The sequence below is a fragment of the Panthera tigris genome, chromosome B1, assembly GCF_018350195.1.
Source record: "Panthera tigris isolate Pti1 chromosome B1, P.tigris_Pti1_mat1.1, whole genome shotgun sequence".
NCBI classification, from domain to species: domain Eukaryota; kingdom Metazoa; phylum Chordata; class Mammalia; order Carnivora; family Felidae; genus Panthera; species Panthera tigris.
In genome coordinates this window covers 40,927,336-40,946,090 of record NC_056663.1, presented here as the reverse complement: position 1 = coordinate 40,946,090, position 18,755 = coordinate 40,927,336, and the positions used below count along the sequence as shown (strand labels likewise).

At 49.9% G+C, this 18,755-nt stretch overlaps 1 protein-coding gene across 2 annotated transcripts in view; it reads right to left on the bottom strand.

Moving 5' to 3' along the window:
• ANK1 (ankyrin 1) overlaps window positions 1-15,904 on the bottom strand; it is a 217,389-nt gene extending 201,485 nt beyond the window's left edge. For both annotated transcript variants that reach the window (XM_042983382.1, XM_042983383.1), the window contains exon 1: window positions 15,699-15,904. In XM_042983382.1, coding sequence (XP_042839316.1) covers window positions 15,699-15,824 — 126 coding nt within the window. In that variant the 5' untranslated portion in view covers window positions 15,825-15,904. The remainder of the gene's footprint in view (window positions 1-15,698) is intronic.
• Window positions 15,905-18,755: the final 2,851 nt, after the last annotated feature.

Below are 18,755 nucleotides of genomic sequence, written 5' to 3'. Positions count from 1 at the left end.
GATTCATTCATTCAACCAGTAGGTTCTGGGGAGGCAGAGATGACCGAGCTACAACTCTGTGCACAGTCTCACAAGGAAAACAAGCATTTAGCTCAGGGGTGGGCAAGCTGTACCCAACGGGCAGTCCAGCCTGCTGCCAGTTTGTGTACAGCCCCACACGCTGAGAATGATTTTTACATTTTTAAATGGTGGGGGAGAGAAAAAGAATGGTATTTTGTAGGGACACGTGGAAATAAAATGACATTCAAATTTCAGTGTCCATAAATCAAGTTTTATTGGAATATAGCCATTGCTTGTCCATTGGTATGTTCGTGCTATGGCTGCTTCTGTGCCACAGTGGCAGAGGTGAATACATGCAAGAGAGACCAAAAAATATTTACTCTCTGGTCTTTTACAGTAAAATTTTGCCCGCCACTGATTTTAACAAACAAAACAATTAGTTAACCTCAGCCACCAGTGGCTGTTACACTGAGATTAGCGTGCTAACAGGACACAAAGGAGGTATTTCTGCTCAGTAAAATCAGAGAAGGCTTCCTGGAAGGGGTGACATTTCTTCTGGGTTTGAAAGATCAATAGGAGTTTATTTTGTAGCCAGGCAGAGAGGAGTCTCAGACTTTGTGTTCAGCATCGCCAGTATGAACAAGGCCTGAGGGGGCCGTGACAGCATGTAGGAAATGACCCACACATTATTTACAGGAGGAGGAGGGGAAAAGATAAAGCTGAAAAGATAGGCTTAGGCCAAGTATCAAGAGCTCAGTGTACCTGCAAAGGAGCTTTACTTATTCTCTCTTTCTTCAAGAAAGAAGCAGTGAAACAGTAGGTAACTAAGGTAGAGGATTCACTGATATAGATAGATAGATAGATAGATAGATACCTAGATATCTAGATACCTAGATAGACAGACACACAGGCAGACTTGGTAACTCAAGAGCAACAAGACCGTGCATCCAAATAGAACTCAGAAGGCTCAGGCTTGGGCCCTGCTCAGCCATGCACCTTGAGGAGGTAACTCCACACAGCCAGGCCTCAAGTCCCATCTGTAGAATGAGCCGGTTGAATTTGATGAATGTGTCTCGAAGGCCGGAGATGCACCGAACAAACCAGGTGTTCCCACCAGACCGTGGCTGCCGGCGCATCAGTCCCTGAACACACCCAGAGCAGCACGTGGCACCAAAGCACGCTAAGTAGGCTAGTGGGACGAGGACCAGTTTGGAATAATCTATCCGGGGCACCCCTCCTTCCACCAGGCCCAGAGAGGGCTCAGGCTTTTGCTCCCAAAGGTGGCTCCCTGCAGCTTCCTCCCGGCAGGGGCATCCAGTGGGTCTTGAATAATGCAGCCCCTCGGCCCACGGTGCCAAAGTGCACATCCAATCTCTGCATGTTCTTGTTGTGCTGCCTTTACTTGTGGGGCCATTTCCACTCGGAACAAGAGTAAGGAGCGGCCGGTCAGAGGGGTCCCTTGCCTTCCCTTCTCTCCTTCAGCAGACAAACACCAGCCACCGATGGCTGGGCCTCACTGTTTTCCTACTGGTAGCTGGGCGGGCAATGGATAGACGGAAAAAAACAGAAAATGACATGACTCGATCCACACGCCCCCACATCTGCTACCGCCTGCTTATTAGGGAAAACCAGGACTTTCAGCCCCAGCCTCAGCACCTACTAGCACTGTGTGACACACGTAATCTTCCTTAGCCTCTCTTTGCTCCCGTGTGAAATGGGAGAACTGCTACCTGCTTCTCCACAAGTGAAATAATGTGCTGGATGCTCTGAGTACTAAGGGCCGCTGTCCCCGAGGCACTGGCTCCCCTGCTCCCAGGGCTCTCAGAGACCTGAATATTGAGGGGCTCATCTCCCAAAAGATGCGACCTCTGCAGAAGGTTCTAGCTCAACAATAGCCTGGACTGGACATCGCCTTCCGGAGACAGTCCTCTCCTGCCTGTCCCCAGCCCCCGCCGAGCAGACACTGAAGAAAATGTGACAAGTTTTCAGTACCGGGGGCTTCCATTAAAACCCATGAGCCCTGCATTCCAGAGAAGGACAGGGCCACTGGGGCACAACCTGAAATCGAAAAAGGACTTCAGTTAGGGCTGAACTGGAGTACTGACCTCTCCTGATAATACTGACTCCTTGGAAACTCAGTCAGTGATGAAGCTGGGATTTTCCAAAAATGTGCAATTCATCTCTAAAAGGGAGTCTCTAAAAAGCCATGATTGTCTGGCAAACCACATGGTGTATCCAACAGCGAACTGCCTGTTCTTCGGACCATGGGTTTGCCTGAGTCTGCTTTCCAGGAAAACACAGGCAGCAAGGCTCCTGGAGCACCCTCCCCCATTGGAGTCAGGGCCTCCTGGGCTCCTCCAAGCTCCACGGGAGGAGGAGGCTCACTTCGCGCATGACCTTGAGAACAACTCGGTGTGTGACAGATCCAGTCACCTTGCACTGAAAATAGAAGGCTCTCTGCCTCCTGAATTCTCTGTTCACCTGCGGTAGGTACTCTCTGCTCTCTCAGAGGTTACTCTTTGTTGCAAACATAGAAGAAGTTACCTTACTGGCCTCAGGGTGAGGTTTATAGAGTCACAGGGGAATCTGATTATACAGGCTCTCCAAAAACATACACCCAAAGGACCAGATCTGTTAACCTTGAGCATGGCGACCTTCCAACAGCCCAAGTGGCTCTCACACTTTATCAGCACACCCTTCTCTCCTTGACCTGCCCACAATAGTGTCAGAAATAGTAGACTGGAAGAGACAAGTATCAACCAGCAGAACAAGAACCCTATGCTGAGTGGTCTTTCACACTTTTGCTAACATTCCTATGCCCTGCAGTCTGGTATCCATTAGAGCTGGACCACAACACAAGACAGCCTCCTCCAGCCAGACTTCTCTGCCAGGACACCTTAGGCCAGGGTAGGCCAGCAGGCATCTAGGAACCATTTTGCCTTGTGGTCTCATAAATTCACATAATCTCTGAATCGCAGATACCCCCTGAAGAGTTTTAGAAGATCTCTAGATCAATCCTCTTATTGTATTGTATTGTATTGTATTGTATTGTATTGTATTGTATTATGTTTATTTAGAGAGAGAGAGCATGCATGAGCAGGGGAGGGCAGAGAGGGTTGGGGGTGGGGGGTGGGGAGTTGGACAAAGAATCCAAAGCCAGCTCTGTGCTGACAGCAGAGAGCCTGATGCAGGGGTTGAACTCACAGGCTGAGCCGTGAGACCATGACCTGAGCCAAAGTCGGATGCCCAACTGACTGAGCCACCCAGGCAGGCACCCCATTTCCCTTATTTTAGAGGAAGGGAAACTGAGACCCAAAGAGGCATCTAAAGCTACATAAGAAAGTGGAAAGAAGTAGAATTCAGCTCTCTTAACTCCAGGGTCTCTTCTTTCCATCCACAGCCACACATAGTTAATGCTCCCAAATCAGAGTCCTGGTATGGAAGGAAGGAGAAATTAATTCTTCGCTTAATTCTCCATTAATTGCGAAATGCAAAGTGATGATTCAGTTTCATTTCCTGCCTGGGTCCATAATCCCATGTTGTCCTAGGATTTAGTTGAAAGTGTCAATAGCTTTAAAAGGCTTGGGAAACTCCCTGGACCCACACATAGTGGCTGAATGGGAAGGGATCCTGGCCACCACCTCAGCAGCCTCCCTTCAGGGCTGGCACCCCTTCCATAGCAACTCTGACCCAGATTCAGGAAAGCTGCCTGCAGGAAGAGAAGCTGGCCCTTGAGGTAGAGTAGGGAGTAGGCTGAGCTCCAGAGAGGGAAGGGCGTGTGAAGGTGCAGGGGCACCACCAGCCCCAGGAGCACAGCATGGGAGGCGATGAGGGATAAGACCCAGTGGCAGGCAGATCAAGAATGGCTTCAGGAGCTCAGGGAAAGAGTTTGACTCTACCCTAATGGCAACAGGAAGTAACTGAAAGGTCCTCATGAAGGGGAGTGCCGGCTAGCAAATGGTCTTTGTAAAAGCATGACTCTTGCTCTAAGGTCAAGACCAGACCAGAAAGGCAAGACTAGAGGAGGTTATTGTAGGAATGATACGTGCTCAAGAGCAGTGGAGATATAGACAGGGTAGAGAAAGGAGGATTCATGGGTAACATCCTTAAAAGTTCATCCTGAAGAATTTAATGATGGTATAGCTTTACCTTGGTACAGAATCATAACGTTTTTTCCAACTGCCTTTTTAAGTTCTGTCGTGTGCAGAGGCGATACTGATGTGGGGTTAAAGTGCTAAGACTCAATCACGTGGCTTGTAGACCGGACGTCCCTCACATGCAGGTCTGCTCAAGAACAACAAGGTCAAAGGCTAAGGCACAGGTGACAAGCAAGAAGATGATGTTAGAAGACAAACTTTGACTTTGATTTGTTCTACCTAAAGAGGATAGTGAAACACACCTGCCCAAGAGCCCTGCCATAGCATCTTGGTGCCAAAGACACTGTTCAATGTCAGTAGATAAGACTAGGTCCCTTCCAGCTGTCCCAAAGCGGAGAAGCCTCAGGGACTGAATCTGTCATGGGCCGGCCCCACCCATGGCACCCCAAGGCAGGGGTAGCTGAGCAAGGAGCCTGCCCTGCCCACCAGCACTACTGCACTGAAGACCAACAGGGCAGCGTGCTGGTTTCCAGAGTGGCAGAGACCCAAGCTGCTCTTTCAAATGGCATTCAAGTGAATTTGCCAAAAATATGTGCCACAGGAGGATCTAGAACATCCATCAGTTCAATACAATTCTACGGACATTGCAGACTTTGAAGCCTTTCTGACTTGAGCTGTTTCTGATTCTTCTTCGCTTTAATTGGAGTTTTTAGATCAGTTTCACATTTCTCCACAGTCTTTCCTAATTCATTTAAGAAATCGGCAGCAATACTAGATGAGTACTACCAACACTGGGATGTAATCTTGACGGCCATCTCTGGAAAGGAACTCACCATATTTATATACAAGGTGAGAATTTTGCTAAGTGGGACCAGACTTTGGAGCAGGCATTTATTACTGAGTCCTTTCTATATCCCAGGGTGCTTTATATATATTAACTCATTCAATCCTCCCAATAAACCCTGCATGGTTTAGTGGTACGTATTATTTTCTCCACCTTATACATGGCAAAAGTGAGACTCAGGGAGTGTAACTGAGCAACTTGCCCAAAGTCACCTAGCCAGTCCACGTCTGAGCCAGAACACCAACCCACGACCTTCAGAATCCATCTCATTCCAGAGCTCACATGTATTCATCACTGCTTCAATATCACCATCAAACATGACTTCCTGACATGCACTGAAGTCCTTTTCATCTTCTGGTCACCCTGCACATGAGCATACTGGAGTACTACCCGGCAGGGTAGCCTAACCTCATCTAGGACTAGGGAGGCAATTCTCACACTGAATTCTAACAGAGGAGCTAGCATTAGTGTGTGGGGCAAATCACTCAGCAGACAGGGGCACCTGGCTGGCTCAGTAGGCAGAGCATGTGATTCTTGATCTTGGGGTCAGGAGTTCAAGCCCCACATTGGGTGTAGAACTGACTTAAAGAAAAAAGACTCAACAGATGGCAAGATCTAAAGGCAGAGAAAGCGCACATATCCAAAGTCCTAGAAGAAGCTCAGAGTCCAGCAGAGTGCAGCATGTAGAAAAAAAAGAGATGAAATGAAAAAGGCAGTGATGGGCTAGATGGAGGGAGGAGGGAGTCTAGGGAGCCCAGAGTAATGAGCCTGGACTTTATGCTAAGGGCAATTAGGAAGCCACTGAAGGACTTAAAGGAGGAGTGTCGAAATCTGATTTGCATTTTTGGAAGATCGCTCTGGCTGCAAAATGGAGTATTAGACCCAACACATACACATTTTCAAGTTGGTTTACAACGGATGGCTTCACATGCCAAGACCCAACTGCCCAGACTTTTGGGACCACACTCCAGCTCCATTTTGAGCCAGTACATTCTGTTACCTACTTGGCTCTAGTCCACATCACCTTGGAATTCTTCATTGGGAGTGTGACGTCATCTATAAATCCCAGCTTTCACCTCCAGACACATGGGCAGAGAAGGCCGGCTACGCTTTCTGACAAGCAGGGCATTCTCTGTCTTTTCTTTTAATTTCATTACATTGCATTTTTAATTACATTACATCTTAAACCTATTCCCACTTTCTTCATTAGAAACATATTCTTAAAAACAAATTCTTTTTAAGCATCATTTTTTAGTGAATGCCTAGCATTTTGCTATATAGGTGATGGTGCTCAAGTCCTTTGTAGAAAAGTACATTAGTGCTGCCTCCCTACAGCCCGCCCCTACCTCTGGGACTTGCTTTTCCCGCCTACCCCACCCCCACCATTAGTACCCACCAGTCAGATCTCTTAGTTTCACATGGCCAGTAGGCTTTGTCACATGCATGTGCCCTGGTTAAAGAAATCACTCAGAAGATCTGCACTCCAGGGCCTTGCTGGAGAGCGCAGATTAGAACTGACACCTCTCTTTTCCACCACCAGCCTGACAGACTCCCTGATATTTAAGAACCTTTTCTATGAGCTCTCTCCTTCTATCATCCAAGAGCTCTAGGAAGCAAGATAGGTCCCCAAAAGGACTCATCATTTTCCTCCTAACCTGTTCCCCTCCTCTTTCCTAGCTCAGTGAAAGGTATCACCAACTGACTACCCCAACATCAAGTCAGAAATGAGGTCTCGTGGACATTTAATCACACACATATGCAAATACGTTAACATATGTCAAAGGAAACCTACTACAGATCATCCTTGACTACGTATTCGCACCCACTCTATTACTCACAAAGGCCAACTTTCTCCACCACTCAAATAGCTCGCTTGCCACATGTTTTCCATCCCTAAGAGCTGCCCCAGCTCCAACCAGCCTGTCCTTCAGCTCAATTATACCTCAGCATGTCACAGAGTTTCTGTGTGAAGGCACAGGAGCCTTTCAGACTTCTGCCTGGAGCCCCTCAGGGTCTCCTCTGCCCTTTGGACATGCTGGGGCCCTGCCTCAGTTTTCTCTACAGCCTCTTCCAGAGCTCCTTCATGCTGCTTTCTCTGCTTCTGCTATTGGGCCCACAGTCCCCAGACCACCTCCCCCTCCAGACTCTCTTGCTCACCTTCCACACTTGCTATCGTCTCACCTGAATGTCCTGCCCCACTGAAGACCCAGCCTCTACCCCTGGAAGCCTCCCAGGCCCCTTCCCCAGGCCATCTCTGGCCCTGGCCAGGTTTACTTCTCCCATCCGACTGGACACAGTGCTAAAGCCAACCTTCTACCTGCCTGCTTCTTATGGGGAACTGGGGACAGATGTGTGTGTGGGGTGGGGCCAGGCTTGACCAGCTGCAAGCCCCGGCTCAGGTGAAGCTTGCCGAAAGCACACCGGAGACCCTTTGTTCTAGGAGAGCTACAGAAACAAGATGATGGTATGTGACAAGACTAAGGGAAGATCAAACCAGGAGATGAAGGAAAGAAGCAAGGAGTGGAGGATTTGAACTGACTTATTATTTTATTCTGTATCTAATTCCCCAAAGGAAGTGGGCAAGTAAAGGGTTGACTTGAGCATGTGGTCAGGGCTGTGGAGAGGTAAGCCTATGGCTCTACCAGAATGAAGGCTCTCTGGGTCTGCTCCACTTGAGCATGAGCATCGAGCATTGTCTGAGGGGAGCTCGCTGGCCACAAGTGCCTGGCCCCGCCCACATCCGGTGTCAGACTCTGCAGGTGGAGACAGGGCAGGTCTGCGTGTAAGAAGGCCTCTCCCCTAGCTGGTTCTGATACTAGCAAAGTTGAGGGGCCACTGGACCCACGATCTCTTCTCTCTTTTCCTGTGGGTCTCACCTTGAGTGTTTGGGGGCTGTCTTTTCAATCTCAGAACTGATTTTAGGAGCGTCTTTCTTTTTCCTGTATTGCTTCCTCTTGCACCACCCTCACCTCTCCCAGTGCTACTTTAATGACACTCGGTGCCTTCTAACCTCCTGTGCCTCTCTTCTTCCTGACTGCATTCTGCTCCCTGGGCCTTACTTAACCCACTTGACTTCTTCAGGGCAGCAAATGAAACCATGGGCATCCTGGTGATGGGTGGATGGGAGAACTCCAGGCAAGAGCCAAGCCATGCTCACCTCCTGTCCCCACTGTGCCTCACACCCCTAACACCAAGTCCAGTTGCTGGCAAGCACTTTATGTGAAGGCCCAGGGCCCCAGAGGTCCAGGGATTCCTCCACACATAACTAGCAAAAGTCCCAGATAGGAAGAAAAGAATAGACGATAATGGCATAAATATGGGCACTCTGTAGCTACACATTATTAGGCCATGATACAGACAAGATGCTGATTATATGATAGGTAGAGAAATCTCCAAAATAGAAAATAAAGGGGAAATAACCATTTTGTGAGGCAGAAGAGCCAGAAATAGAGCAGGTAATCCCCAGGATTCGATTTTCATCCACTCTTTTATTTGGCCTGTTGTCTTAATCCAAATGCCTGGGCAGACTCCTTACCATCACACGCACTGCTCCTGAGACCTACAGAGGGGCCTCCGGACATGCATGTTCCAACTGGAATCCAGCTGCCAGCACTTCCTTCCTAAGCCCAAATCACCTGCCTCCATTCTGCCTGGGCTAACTTCCTCCTCTGGCAGCTTTCCCACTAATTTGCAAGTCCTTCCTGTGAAGGCAGGGGGAATATCATCAGCTCTGCCTCCCCTCTCAGTGCCTCACACCGCCTCAAATTGAATATCCTGAGGGTACATCAAATACCTAAAAAGGCGGTGTAGTGCCGAGGTCTGTGAATAAGCTCTGAAGCCAGGCTGGGTCTGAGCCCCGCTCTGCAAGGCTCCAGTGAGATAACGCCTGTAGGGTGTGCAGGCTCTCAATAAATACAGACCCCTCCTTTGATAAACAAAGCAGCTTGCGTTGCAGTATCAGTGTCAATGATGCTCTGAAATGGACAAAAATGTGCGAACTGAAACAGAAAATGTATTATCACCTTAGCAAAGACACAGAGAAATGTTCTTTGAAGGGAAGCCTCTAGTCACATTTAAGCAAATGAAAAAAAAGTTTGTGTGTGTGTGTGTGTGTGTGTGTGTGTGTGTGTGTGTGTGTGTGTTTTTAATTGGCTGGCCATTAAATCATCTTTGCTTTAGCTGTGAGTGGCCATAATGCAAATTCTCCTTTCTTGGTGGATGTGTTCTGCTCCTAAGATGCAGAGTCCCTCCGGAGGAGTCTGGCCTGCCCGTAACACCATGTGTTCCACCCCAGATTTATCGGCTGTGGCCCTATCAGTGACGGTATTCCCAGAAAATTTAGGAACCACTTTTATGTTCCCCTTTTGATATACAGCTACCATTGCCATGTGGGACTTTAATAAAGCCCATCTCAAAATTTGGGACTGGACCCATGGAGATAACTAAGTCTGCAATAATAAATCTTGTCAAAATAGGAAATTCATTCCTTTCCTGAAAATGAAATGAAGATATGATTTAAAGCACCCTTTTCTCACATACCAGCACTGAAATAATAATGTGCTGGCCTTCCCAGGCACACACGAACTTTCATACCACCACAGGAAGGCCAGGCAAGCTGTGGCATTGGATGCATTAGAAAGAATAATTTAATTAATAATCATTACGTTATTAACTATAACCCTTTAAATATTACGGGAGTTTTAAAGTTCACAAAGCTCACTCACATGATTCTCATCCCTATTTTACAGATGAGCAAACTGAGGCACAGAGAAATTCAGAGGCTTATTCATGCACGTGTAGCTGAAAATAGGAGTCAGGCATCTGACTCCTAGCCTAGCACTCTGTCAGAGGGAGGCTTTTGAGCTGTTTTCGGGAACAGAGATGGAGATACGGAGCCAAGCAAAGCTTATTTGCCTTTTTCAAAAACCAAACATTGATGACTTTGCTTTAGTCAGAATAATTCAGAGAAAAAATAGACTTACTTTGTTCCAATTCTACAGGGCCAACTCTTCCAAAATCAAATAGAAAGACCAAGATACAATATCTGGACCAGTTCAATGTAGCTTCTGAATCAATTCAAGCCATAAATATTTATTGGATGGTTATGTCCAAAGACTCAGGCTTTGGCTTCAAGGAGCTTACAGTTTAGTCGAAAGGCTAAAACAAGAATGCATGCCATACACACGCGCACACACACAACCCAGAACAAAGGCCGACTTAAGGTAGAGAAAGACTAATGGAGGTGAGGTGAGGAGGGGGCATTCAGGAAGGGTTTCTTGAAGAATGCAGTGATGGGCTTTGACATTAAAGGAGGAAGAAATGCATGAGAGGCACACCTGTACAAAGGCATTACAGAGGCAAAGCACGGAGATGAGTTAACATACATGCAAAGTGCCTGGCACATAGTGACCATTTGCTAACGCCTATTCATTTTTATTGGAAGGAAAGGGAAGAAACCTTGGACTGAGTTTAAGAAAAAGCCATACTGAGAGGAGATAAGCAGAAGTAGTGAGCAAGCTATTTGCTAGGGTGAACAAGAGGAGAGACAGGTCGCACGGGCCAACTCATGGTCCCCTTCACAGGGAAGCCATTTGCGTTCAGGCTCTGAATTTCGTCTGCTGCCCCCCCTGCTTTGAGCAGTGGCTGTGAGGAGCAAAAGACGTGCAAAACATAGGGGCACCTGGGTGGCTCAGTCGTTTAAGCAACCGACTTCGGCTCAGGTCATGATCTTGCCATCCATGGGTTCAAGCCCCACATCAGGCTCTGTGCTGACAGCTCAGCGCCTGAAGCCTACTTCTGATTCTGTCTCCCTCTCTCTTTGCCCCTCCCCTGCTCACACTCTGTCTCTCTCCCTCTCTCTCATTAATGTTAATAAATAAACATTAAAAAAATTTTTTAAAGATGTGCAAACCATATAATGCTGGACATAACTGAGGGTGTAGTGTTTGTGCTCACAAAATCCTGCTCTCTTAGTCTAGTACATGGCTGAGGGGTGACAGGACCACACAGGGAACAGCTCCAGCCGCCATCGCCCTTGCAACGGGAGGGAAGCGCTGGGTTGGAGATGAACACAGAGCAGGCTGGGAAAGTTTCCACACCATCAGCCACTGCCAGCACCTCCCAGAGCTCTAGAAGGGCAAGGCTACTTCCATTTTTTTGAGGGTCCTGAGGTACTAAAAGAAGAAAAGTTGCCAAAGCAGGGTTACCAAAGTTGGGGTGTATTTTCAAGCCTCACAACTAATATTCTAGCACGTTTAATAATTAACGTGCAATGTACCATCATTATGCTATTCAAAAGCCAAATAGAGACTTTATAAACAAATACCAATTAATACTGCAACATAGACTAGCGATATGGTGTGGCAACAGAACCTAGGTTTCAAGATAATGTGATGAACACCAGTCTCTTTGGATCCTGTCCGCTCTATCACAGATTGAATGTATAAAGTCACCTGCAGATAACAACAAAAATTTACATTCAAGCCCCTGACAATTAGGAGGCAAGACCTTCCTGCTTACCTTCCTTCCTTTCATCCCACTCTTGCTCACCCCTCCCCCACCTTCCTCACCACTTCAGATTCATGCAGGTCACCCCAAGTGTCCCCTGCAAGTCCCATCGCGGGACCAAACAAAGACACCTCTGCAGTCCAGGAGCTAGGCCTTGCCCTGCTGTGCTAGGGAGGTCAAGCACTCTTCGGGGAGCCTTGCATAGTCTGGAAGGACCGACAGGCCCTGCTGCACAGTGAAGCGGTGAAGGCCACTTTCCACTACTCTGCTTGCTTAGTTTTTCTCTGCCCCCTTCTTCTTGGCTTCTTGAGGCCCTGTGCAAACCACTGTTGTTCCAAATGGCTAAAACCACTTGACATTTAGTGCAGCAGAGACCCTGCAAGGAACTAACTCCATGCTCAGTGGTAGAATTCAATGCACCAAAAAATTAGATCGTTCCACCGCCTGCCTATGACTCTCTATTGCTTTGCAAATGATTAGAAAAAAAAAAAAAAAAGAAAGAAAGAAATAGCAGGCTTTCTTCAGATGCCCCCAAAAGACCGTCAAAGAGTGTAGTGTTCCCCTGAACACATACCTATGACCAAGACAACACCAAGGCAAGCAGAGACAAATGCATTAATCTGCTTGTTCCATCAGTCATCCCATACACATTTACTGCGTGACCATGTGCGTCAGGTACTGGGCACACAGCTAGGAATAAGGTGTGATCTTTTCCTTACCAAAACCAGAGGATGAAGTAAGTGGACAGACCAGGGACAAGGAGAGAGCTCAGTAAACACTATCCCAGCAAACTCGCAGGTATTCGGGTAGCAGGATTAGTGTAACCCCTTATGGTAGGGCTGAGATGCCCACCCCCCTCTCTTCGCATCCATTCCCCAGCCCCCTTCATCCTCTCTTCCTTTATTTCATTCTGACCCGCTTCCTCCTCACCCATCCTGGGCCTCACTCTCTCTCCAACCTCCCTGCCCTCCTCCCCTAACCTCAAGCTCTGGGTAAACATAAAAAGCACACACATTCTTGTGCCAAAGGCGTCCTCAGCCTTAGAAACCTTTCATTCTTAATGCAAATGCCTACTTTACACATGCTTTGTGATTTATTTATTTCCATCCCAACCTTCAGAAGCAGAGGGACTTATCAGTAAATGTCATAAATTCTGGATTTTTTTTTTTAAAGCTGCAGCTCCAACAGCCAGCATCTGACAAGGATGCGTGCTACACAAACAGAAAACTGAATGAAGCCCCAGAAGAATGCAGGCATTTTTAGAGCTCCAGAGTTTTAGCTCAATTCCCTGTGTCGAGGTGGTTTCTATCTGTGTCAGTCAGTGCGTCACAACATCAGCCTCCATCCACCGTTGCACAGCACCCCTCAGCAAGTGCCTTCCCACTCAATATCATCAACTGTAAAAACTGCAACCACTGTTGAAGTTACAACCACAATTATTTCTACAAATGGGGAGGGATTTGGTGCTGCTCAGTCAGTCCCTGCTAAGTAGGTTACCCACTGGACAAACACCTTTCCTTTTAGTAAATTCCGAATGCCCCTGGCTCAGCTTTATATTCATAGGAATTACCAGTTCACGGGAATAAAATGTTCATTTGCATTTATGAAGTTCTCTTTTGGTGCTGATGATAAGGATGGTTCCACAGCAGCCCCAGTCTGTGGTGACCAACTGTAAAGTCCTCAGCTGCTTGGTTTTAAGAATCCCTCCCTTAAAGCGTCACCTCATTTGTAAAAATTGGGCCTAAGTTGGACTTTACCTTATATGAACCTTCAACCCTGGCCATCTGCTTCCCAGCCCCTGCAGGAGCTTCCTCTGCCTTCTCTAAATCTCTCTTTCTGCATCGCCCTGCCTCCCTCACCTTTCCCTTGAGGGCCTTCCACCTTCTTGTGATTTTGTATTTTGCTAGAAATTTTAACTCTATTCTCTGAGATGGCTCTCAAGACCACACCAATAGCTCAGAGTACTCACAATCGTTACGAAATATAAATGAAGCACCCCACAGCTCACCCCATGCCATATCCTCACCCAAAAGACCAGCTCTCAGAGCATATGTCATCACGATCACATTAAATTAAGATTTCCTTATTATTGTTGTATCAATCCTAGCATCCAGGGTGCTGCATACAATAATGAATATCTGTATGGAAGATTTCTGAATGCTCACTGACGCAGTATGCTACAACCAGCTAGTAAAACAACACAACTCAGGAGGAGGGAAATATGCTTTCGTCTAGCACTCAAAATGGACATAAAGGCTATAAGAATATGAAGATTAAGACCAAAGAATTAAAAAGAATATTGACCTTGCCACTTTTATGACAGTGTATTATATACAGTCGGGATTCAGACTTATATTGATGGGAGCTTCACAGGATGGAAAGGAACCAAAGAAGAGAAGAAAGGAGAGTTCTTTTTTGACTACTGCTCAAAAAAAAAAAAAATAGTTAAGGTATCAGGAGCATCAAGGAAGAAGCTCCAGAGGAAGAAGTGAGATAAAAACACTGAGTGAGCAGTTTGGGAGAGGATCGGCTTGGCTCCTAAAGCGATAGGCAGGAGTGGAAATAGAGAGCACGCTTTCCTAACAAGAAGTTTACATTCATGCCAAGAAAGTGGGTGAACACTGTCAGATATAACCAGACTTCCCCCTGCCTGACTCACAGGATGGGCTCTGGTATTTCAGACCCTAGCAGAAGGACTTGAGATTCTCCAAGTGGCACCAACCCAAACTCTGATTCACCATAGGTTTGGGGAAGGCCTCTTTTTCGGTCCTGCTAAAGGGGTGGTGCCTTTGTGAAACTACTATTTACACACACGATGGAAATCCCTTGAGGGAAGAGGGGCTGGCTTTTGAAGGGGTGCAGGGACGCCTAGAGTGGGATGGTTACTTTGGTTACAATCAAGAACATCTCTGGCCCTGTGTCTCATCTCTAGGAAAAGGCTGCATGTTCGTCTTGCTGACCAACTGGTAAGCGGAGTGTGACCCACAAGCAGTCTGTTCTCCACACTCTGCTGTCAACCAAGGCTCCAAACTTCTTTCTCAGAGTGAGACAATTTCAGAAAGAAAGAAAAAAAATATGTTTCCTTCTCAACCAAGACCAATGCCTCTGCCCCCGGAACCCTGGGGGCCCCATTCCCTGGTGAGGAGGCTTGTAGGCTGTGCCCCACATCAACTCCTTCGGGTTAAAATGGCTCTCCTGACACTGGAGTTCAGCCCTACTTCCAGTTCCCAGAACTGCATCCGTGTACTCTGGGCCTCCTCTATGGGGGGCTCTAAAACACCTCTCAGGGGGTCCAGAGCCCTCTGCCCAGTTAAATGCACCCTCTCTTCACAATCAAAGGTGTTTCAGACTAAGAGGTGTTTCTCACCAAAGGTGTTTCTAAAGGTGCTTTGAGTCAGGGGTAGGGAGACCCCAGACCCAGAAGGGAAGTGCTCAACGCACGCAAGGACAGTTGACCTAAGGGGTCTGGGTCATGGAGATATCTTGTGTGGCACTCCTTCACAAAAGGCAGACCTGTTCTCTGACCAGGCCCTTGGGCCAAGCTGGACAGCACCCGTGTCTGGCTTCCAAAGGAACTTCCCCTCCTGGCCATCAGTCGCTCATCTTGAGTGACCAGAACACAAGATGTTGCCAAATGCCCCGGGGACATGCCTTCAGCCGCCGGACCTAGAGGGTTAGGAAAGGCGCTTCCTAGCCTCGAGAAGGGTCGAGGAAGGACTGGAATACCCCTCGTTCAGAGATCTGGGAACGAAGCTCTCCTTGTCAGAGTGTGGATCACCGGGGAAGGCGCCGGGCAGGGCAGCCTCCGGAGCCCAGAGCCGCATTTCCCCACACCAGCTTCCTTGCAAAACCAGGAGAGGCGGCGAGACGGAGCGGAGCAGCCAGTCACCCTCGCCCGCCGCCGGGAGGCCGGAAAAGTTCCTCCCAGAGCGCGGCGAGCTTGCCGGCATCTGTCCAAGGTGCTGAAAGGTCTCCGCGGCCGGCGGGAGGGCCGGCTTCTGCGCGCCCTCAGCCTCCTGGCCGCCCGCTCTGCCCTTCCAGCCTCTTGCCCTGTCCTCTGCCCCGCCGCACCGAAGCCTCTTCCCTCCTCCTCTCCCACCCCGCGCCCTCCACTCTCGAGCGGCATCAACTCCGCCGGCGCCCGGGCCCCCGGGCCCCCACCATGTTCTTAGGTCTGCCGAGCCCCTTCCCGCAGCGGCCACCTCCAGGGCGCCTCTGCCGCTGGGCTGTCGCCGCCGCCCCCCTCTTACCTTCTTCTTTCGGTCACGGGAGCGGTTCCTCCGCTTCCTGTTGGATTCTTCCTTCTCCTTCTGCTCCTGGAGGGCCTGCGCCTCGATGTCTTTGATTTTCTTCAGCTGTTTAGCCGCTTGAGCCATGGCGGGTCACGGTGCTCCGGTCCCCGCCTCCCGGACCCCTCACACTTGGCAATCCAGGTGGCGACAGCCTCCCGAGGAGGAAAAAAAAAATGAGTCTCTGCTCCGCGGAGGGTGGGGGGGGGGGGGAGCTTCTTTCCCCACCGCGGGAAGGATGCGGCCGGGTCGGCGGGGGAGGCAGCTGCGAGACGATCAGAGGGCGAGGCGCGCCGCGGCTGCCCGGCGTCCCCCGTATGGCGCCTCCCGCCGCGGCCGGAGCTCGCTTACCAGCGCCCGGGACGGGCTCTGGGCTCGGCCCCGCCGCCTCCTTCCCTCCCTCCCTCTCTCCGTCCCTCCCTCCCTCTCCTGCGGCGGCGGCGGCGGCGGCGCGGGGGGCGGGGGCGGGGAGGCGGCTTGTACTGCGGCGAGCGGCGAGCGGGCCGGGGAGGAGGCGGACTCCAGCAGTTAACGCAGGAGGGCGCGGGGGACGCTCTCGGCCAGGGGGCCTGGCCGGCCCGACGAGGCTCCGCGCGCTCGGCGCCCGCGCTGGTGCATTGCGAGCGCCCGGCTCCGGGCGGGCGGGCCGGCGGGGCTTCCACCACTGCAGTGCCGCCGCCGCGGCCGCCAGACGCACGGGCCCCCGTGCCGTCGGGTCTCAGGGAACAAAGCCAGCCGCTCTACCCCGACCTACTGGGGCGCCGTGGGGGACACTACTGCGGGCCACCTCGCAGCGCCAGGGGACTAAGGGAGGCTGCGGCGGGCGGCGGGCCCCGCTCGGAGGAGACCCCGCAGACTAGCGCGCCTGGAGGCGGCGGCGGAAGAGGCAGCACCCTGGGTCGCTGAGGCCCCGACCGCACGGCAGGGGTGGGGGTGGAGCGGGGGCGGGGCGGGGGCCGGGCCTCGGGGTGTCCCCGGGCGGTGGCCGCGGCCGGGCCGGGACGCACCGGCGCCCAGCCTCCGCTGCCTTTCCTCCGAGGGCGTCCACTTAAGGGCGCGCGCGGTGCCAAGGCTCCCCGGGGGAGAGCCCCGTTTCCCCATGTCCCTCGCTTATAGCGATTTGCCCCTTTCAGACCGTGTGGGCCCTTCATTTGCATATTTCCCAATTATAGCTGGAAAACATGTCCAAGATGAAGTGAGCAGTTTTCCCTTGAGTTTCCTTTTGACGGGAGTGGAACTGGGTTTTTGCACCAGGCACCGCCCACCCCCACCCTCACCCCCATTCTCAACACTCTCACACACACAACCTCACTCGGCAACGCCGCCTTTCCCCGTGTTCAGCTGTAAAGAACCACACACCTAGCTGTTTAGGTCACGCAGCCGCAAACCCAGGCTGCGGGAGGGGGAGGGGCCTTAAACTCACCTACCCACTCGTCGCGTGATGGGCGCGAAAACTAAGACCACAACTTCGAAACCACTGCCTGGTCGGTCTGGTGCCGCTCCTTCCCCATCAGGTGGGACGGACCTTTTTGCCCACATAAAGATAAAGGTGGATTTGTGGGAAATAATATTTAAGAATTAGTCAAGTTATTATGAAATAGTCTGCTTCCTTCGGCCCTAAGCTGAGAGCTTGATGCAGACATTTAACCAAGCACAGAGCCGAGCCTGGCAAGTAGGAATCTCGTCTGTACTACGGCAAAATGTCTCTCAAACGGCTTTGTGCTGAGCCACCTCATAGGGTACAAACTTGGGGAGTGGTTGAATCACCCACCTGCTCTCCAGACTCCATGCTTTTTCCCCTTACTGGAACCTTTCCTCCCTCGACCTCCTACTCCCCCTCCATTTCCCTATCTGCCCCCAGTCCCCCTGCAATCCGCTCCACCTAGGTGTGGTCAATAATTAAGGGGCTGGCTGACCATCCTCTTTGCCTGGGACTGGGTTCTGGACCTTCTTCCCTTCTGACTCTACATCGACATTGTCCAACTGAAGCTTACTGGGAACCACAAACTCCCCCTTACTAGGAACCACAAGTCCCCTATGTCATTTTCAAGTAGCTACATAAAAAAAAGTTAAAAGACACTGGTAAAATTACTTTTAATTATTTATTTTATTTTATTCAATGTATCCAAAATATTACCATTTCAACATGCAACCGATAGAAAATTATTAATGAGGTATTTCACATTATTTTATACTTCAAAATTCAGTGTGTATTTTATACTTACAGCACATGTCAATTCAGACCAGGCACATTTTAGTGGTTTAAGAGGTGTATGTGACTCGTGGTTCCTGTATCGGAAGGCACAGCTCTAGACTGTCTCCCCACCCCCCCCCAGGCCAGCTCACCCATAGCCATGGCTATAATCAGACTGCCAAGGAGACACACATTTTACCTCTGGCACAGACCTCTCCTCTGCGTGCGGGCCCATGTCCCTGTCACCCGAGGCCTCCTACCTATCATGCCTGCATCCCTTCTTGCCACAGGCCAATCTATATCCCCACTCTGCAGTCATACTAATCTTTTCAAAACACAGATCTGATCATTGTCACTTCTCAGCTTACCATCCTTCTTTTTGGCTTCTAGGACAAAGATCAGAATCTTCTACATGGCCTACGAGGACCCAAATGATCAGGCTTTTCCTACTACCTGCTGGCCTTACCCCGGGTGTGCCCTGGTTCAGTGCTCCAGCTCAGCGTGTCAGTGCTGTCCCTCCACTTTGTCCTCACTGCCCCTGCCCAGACTGCACTGCTCCATTCTAACTGTCCTCTCAACCAGCCCCCAATCTGGCTAATTCCAACTCACTCATCCACATCAAGGTGGTCTTCACTTCGTCAAGGAGGTCCTTCTGGAGCCCCAGATGAGCTCTACCATCTCATTATAACACCATCTGTGCCTCCTTCACAGCCACCTGCTGTCAGTACAATTTTACATTAGTGTGTTCGTTTTGATTGATGCATGTCTCCCTTACTAGACTTTAAACTCCATAAGGGAAGGGATAGTGTCTGGTTCGGCTCACC